This window comes from Chrysochloris asiatica, unplaced genomic scaffold (genome assembly GCF_000296735.1).
Source record: "Chrysochloris asiatica unplaced genomic scaffold, ChrAsi1.0 scaffold00103, whole genome shotgun sequence".
NCBI lineage: Eukaryota > Metazoa > Chordata > Mammalia > Afrosoricida > Chrysochloridae > Chrysochloris > Chrysochloris asiatica.
Window position 1 is genome coordinate 4,578,033 of NW_006408621.1, and position 5,205 is coordinate 4,583,237.

Below are 5,205 nucleotides of genomic sequence, written 5' to 3' on the forward strand. Positions count from 1 at the left end.
GGATACGGGGGAAGGATTGCAGGGTATACCCTTTGGTTGGTTGATGATGCATGGAGGGGATTGTAACCATGGCAATGAGACAATATACAATAGAATGAATGTAAAATTAATGTTCTCCCATGTAAACTATCACATAATTCACAATAAAACATTTAAGAAAAAGAAAAAAAAGAATATGCACAATTCTGCTGGTGGCCATCTTGAGTGACAGCGAACAGGAAGGATCTTATTCCCATTAAACAAAAAAATGAAAAATCCCCCCTCAGAAAACATGGATGCCTTTGAAAAAATGAAAGCATGATTAGAAACACAGCCACAAGAAGAATATAAAATCAATGCAGAGGTTAAACATGGGGGTTTCATGCTTACGTGTATCTAATGTCAATGACATCCTTGGTCATAAAACAAACCTTAAATTTTAAAAGAATTATAATAATACAGAATATGTTCTTTTTACAATAATGAAGTCAAGCTGTAATAGTAGAAAAACAAGACATTTTGTTAGAAACACTTGAAATTAAACAGCACACTCCTAAACAATCTATGTATCAAAGAACAAGTTGCAAGAAAAATTTAAAAATTTTAAAAACAGGAAGCGAAAATAGAACATATCAAAAAGCTTATGGGTTACAGCAACTGTATGTTTAAAATGAAAATGTATAGCACAGTGCTCATATAAGACAGAGCAAATCAATAATCTAAGAAAACATAAAAGTAGTAAAATAAACCCAAAGCAAGCAAAAGGAAGAAAATAATGAACAGCACACACCAAAAAAAAAAAAATCAATGAAATTGAAAGGGAGAAACAATAAAAAAAACAAAATCTAAAAGCTTGCAACCGGCCACTTCAGGCACAACAAATGATCTCTATTTGCCTGGAGAAATGGAGGAAGGAAAGTGACAAGTAGGAGAACATCTATGTGGCTAATCCCCATCATGAAAAACTGCCTCCTTTGCCATGAGACCAGAAAACTAGATGTTCCTGGCTACCAGACAGAACTGACTTGATAGCACTTAGCAACACCATGCTGTTGTTATTAAGTGCTGTTGAGTCGATTCCCACCCATAGCAACCCTGTACAGGGTTCCAAAGGAGCAGCTGGTGAGCTTGAACTGCTGACCTTGCAGTTCAAATGGCATTACAGTCTGGCACATTGACCCACAGCGCAACAAAAGGACTCCTTAGCAACAACATAATCATGGCTATTTTGTACATCCTTGGAAGCAGCAAGTGCCCATGAAAAGATTAGATGTAGAAAAGTCTGGGGTCAAGAATGAGAAGCAATCATTAATCTTGAGCTAAGGATTTTACATGCATTAATTTCTTCACAAACTTTATGAAGTATTAGTCTTCTTTATGGATACAGAGAGAAGCAGAAAAAGTAAAAGTACCCCGGCCAATATTACATAACCAATAAGTGGCAAGAGTAGGAGTCCAATAAGGTCAACACAGCACCCTAACTAAGTCTTTACAATCCCATGAAAATTCTGGATTTCAAAATTTCAAAAATGGGAAAGGAAATGTACTAAGTGTATTAATTATATCACTGAGAGTGATATAATTTGGCTAATGCTCCTTGACATTGCAAAGAGCAAATCAGAGTAATGAACAATCCCAAATACTTTAAAAACATGCAGACTGAATATTCCCAAAAGCATTATACGAAGTTTACAAGATATCTAAAAACATCAAAAGACTATTAGTCATCACTGCTTTTATTAGAATGCAGCTAATATCCCAAGATCTTAACATCCTCAAAAACATCTAACAGATTGTCTTTGCCCCATGGCAATCTAAGTATATTCCCCACAATCACATTCTTATGCAAAATTCACAATTATATTCTACCCCTTAATAACTATTAATGTTTTGCACGACAGAGCCCAGAAAACTGAGCAACAATGTGTTCCAAAGAACCTACACAGTCCTTGCTATGCTTTACAAGTGGCATTAGGTGATTTCTAAAGCCAATTATGATACCATCCTATTGCTCTTGAGGCTACACAGCTTTCTCCATAATTAAATTAAAAACAAAAAATTTCCCAATATACTCAGAATATCAACAAAACGTCTACATACCTCAGGAAATGCAAAAAGAACTGTTCAATGGAAGAATACCATCTTATGCAGCTTTACCTGTCTCTAAGCATTGATCATCAAAATTCTATATTATAAAATGCCTATCTGTATCAAACACTCCCATGTACTATGAATCTAAAGGCATACTCGAATTTTTATCTTTATTTAAAAACATACAACTGCCCATACGTTTTTTAAAAAAATAATAAACCATTGAATAAGGTTTTCTAACCTTTCAAAGTCACCTTGCCTTGTAAATTTTGACAACCTATAGACAGCCCAGTTGTTAAGCTGTTTAGAGGTCATTCCTCTTCCATTATCTATCACTGCAACGGCAGGTTTTCCTTGTGCTTCATCAAAAAGCTATGAAACAAAATAAGTTTAAAAAGACAGGAAAAGTCAAACCAATATTAAAATCATAAAATGTTATGTATAAAAAAAAGGGATTTTTAAAAAAATACTTCATACATTGCTGGTAGAAATGTAAATAAACACAACTTTCTTAAAAATACATCAGGTATAAGTATCAAAAGTCTTAGGATCCTACATTCATATTAACCCTAAAATTCCATTTCTCAGAATTTAGCGAAAGGAAATAATCAGAAATGTGCGCAAAGACCATCATCCCAGCTTGGCACAACATATTTTAAAAATCTAAATGTTCAACAATAGAAGACTGAATACATAATTTATATTATAGCCAATAAACCACTATACAGCAATGGGATACAATATTGTAGAATAACAGTTTTTAAATGTTTACAATGGAAAGTTGCTTTAAAACAAAACAAAATGCAAAACACAATCAGACATATATGCATACATGTTCAGGGAGCTTTAAAAAGTTTGCAAAAAAATTCCATTATTTTTCCATGAAGTCTTTTGAAGTCTCCTTGTATGTACAGAAAAAAGGACAAATGAAAAAATGTTACCAATGGAGAAAGAGAAAGAGACATCATGTAATTATTTCTATTTTTATTTTCTAATTTTTCTCAAACTTTACAACTGATATAAAAGGAAAGATCAAATTACTTCATAGTATTCTTCTCTTACCAATTTGATCTGTATTCTTCTTATACCACTGTTACGAGATGTAGCAGACAATGAATTGTCAATTAATTCCGCAAGAGCAAATGCTAGAAGAGATTGAACAAATATTATTGCTAAACTTTTCCCTTCCAAATACTTCGTATAAAAGTTCAAAGTAAAAGAAACTCTGATGTACCTTAAGCCATCACTTTTATTTTCCAAAGAGCTAGAATTAAAGTATTATCCTGATCCTAATGATACAATACATAATAAAGGCATCATCACCAATCACCACCATCATAAAAAAGTAGTCATCAGCCAGTACCTGTATGGCACTATAGGGCATGAGTCAGCCAGCCATGATTCCTGGCTTCAAGGAGTTTATAATCTAAAGACAGACATACAGACATAAAAGACAAACAGAAGACCATAACCATAAAAACAAGCAGTAGTCTGTGATATGATATCATGCATAAGTCAAAATTAACCACATTAAGAAATTATGGAGTAAATAAGCAACTAGAAAAACATCGCTTACAAGCTCATTTAGATACAGATTTCTCTAGCAAACTTGTCAAATGGCAGAATATGCTTGGCTAACACAGAAGTTATTAATTCCCTACCACACAACCAACCTGACATTCAATTATTCTGTGATTCCACTGTTAACTCATGTTCTCCTTTCTTCAAAGTCACTATTTAAGTGATATCAAGCTTTTATTCCCTTAATTAAAAATGGTAACATGCCAAACTTGTGTCACTTCCAATGAAGCTTAAACAAACATAATCTGAATTAATCCACAAAGAAGCACTTCAGTCAGCTCCTGTACTCACTCTAAGCATTTAAGGGTGACAATGTTTATAAATGAGTGAGAAGAGAGTGACAACAAATAAAATACAATAGTCAAAAAGTATTGTTATTAAAGAAGTGCCTGGCTTACAAGCTTTCAAGAGGGAACCTAGATTCAGAGGATGTAGAGGAAGGTAGAATTTCCACTGAGCAGTATCCAATCTGTCTAGGAAGGGCTAATGAAAGGAAATGTGGATAGGTCTCTTGTGATAAAATAGTGAATAATTGTTATCAGGACTGATTATGAGAGTTGGAAATGTAAAGGTAGACATTTTGTAGCAAGGAGAGGAGTGATTAACTTTGCAGTCTAGGAGCAGAGGTCCCTGGGACCATTAATGGAGAAGAACGGAGAGCGGGACCCTACCCAGAGAAACAGTGATGCCTGAGATGGAGGCAGAGACGATGACGTGGAGAGATGGAACAGCTGGGGACTTTAGACACCGGGGTGGGGGGGGTGGGGGTCAGGCTTGCAGGGTATACCCTTTGGTTGGTTGATTGATGATGGAGGGGATTGTAACTATAGCAATGAAACGATATACAATAGGATGAATGTAATATTAAAGTTCCAGTTCATGCATGTATGGATTTATTCCAAACAAAACATACTTAAACATGTCACATCCATTAATTGTTGTTGTTAAGTGCCACTGAGTCAGTTCCAACCCACAGTGACCCTGTATAGGGTCTCTGAGAAGCAGCTCTTGTGAGCTTGAACCTCCAACCTTGCAAAGCAAACCACATTTGCTGTCCAGTGCATTAACACATAGGGCCACACCAGGACTCCAAACAAGTTCTTTCAGTAATATGCTTGTCTTGGTTTCCTTGTTGTTGTTGTCAGGTGCCATCGAGTCGGAACTGACTCATAGCGACCCCATGCACAGCAGAACGAAACAATGTCCAATCCTGGGCCAACCTCATTACCACCGCCACACTTGACGCCATCAATTATGTCACCTGGCTGATCCATCTCGTTGGGGATCTTCCTCTTTTTCTCTGAGCCTCCATCTTACCCAGCATGACATCCTTCTCCAGCAACTGTTCTCTCCGGACAATGTATCCAAAGTTATGAGAGAGGAAGCCTAGCCATCTTGGCCTCCAAGGAGCACTCTGGTTGCACTTCTTCCAAAACTGATCTATTGGTTCTTTTGGCAGTCCATGGCACTTTCAGTATTATCCTCCAACACCACAACTCAAAGGCATCAATTCTTCTACGATCTTCCTTATTCACTGTCTAGCTTTCGCATCCA

General features: G+C 36.0%; 1 protein-coding gene across 1 annotated transcript in view; it reads right to left on the reverse strand.

The window, feature by feature from the left end:
- SMCHD1 (structural maintenance of chromosomes flexible hinge domain containing 1) overlaps window positions 1-5,205 on the reverse strand; it is a 239,197-nt gene that overhangs the window by 176,910 nt on the left and 57,082 nt on the right. The window contains exons 4-5 of the mRNA XM_006867274.1: window positions 3,133-3,215; window positions 2,312-2,442 (exon numbers count right to left, since the gene is read on the reverse strand). Of these exons, the coding sequence (XP_006867336.1) occupies window positions 2,312-2,442; window positions 3,133-3,215 (214 nt within the window). The remainder of the gene's footprint in view (window positions 1-2,311; window positions 2,443-3,132; window positions 3,216-5,205) is intronic.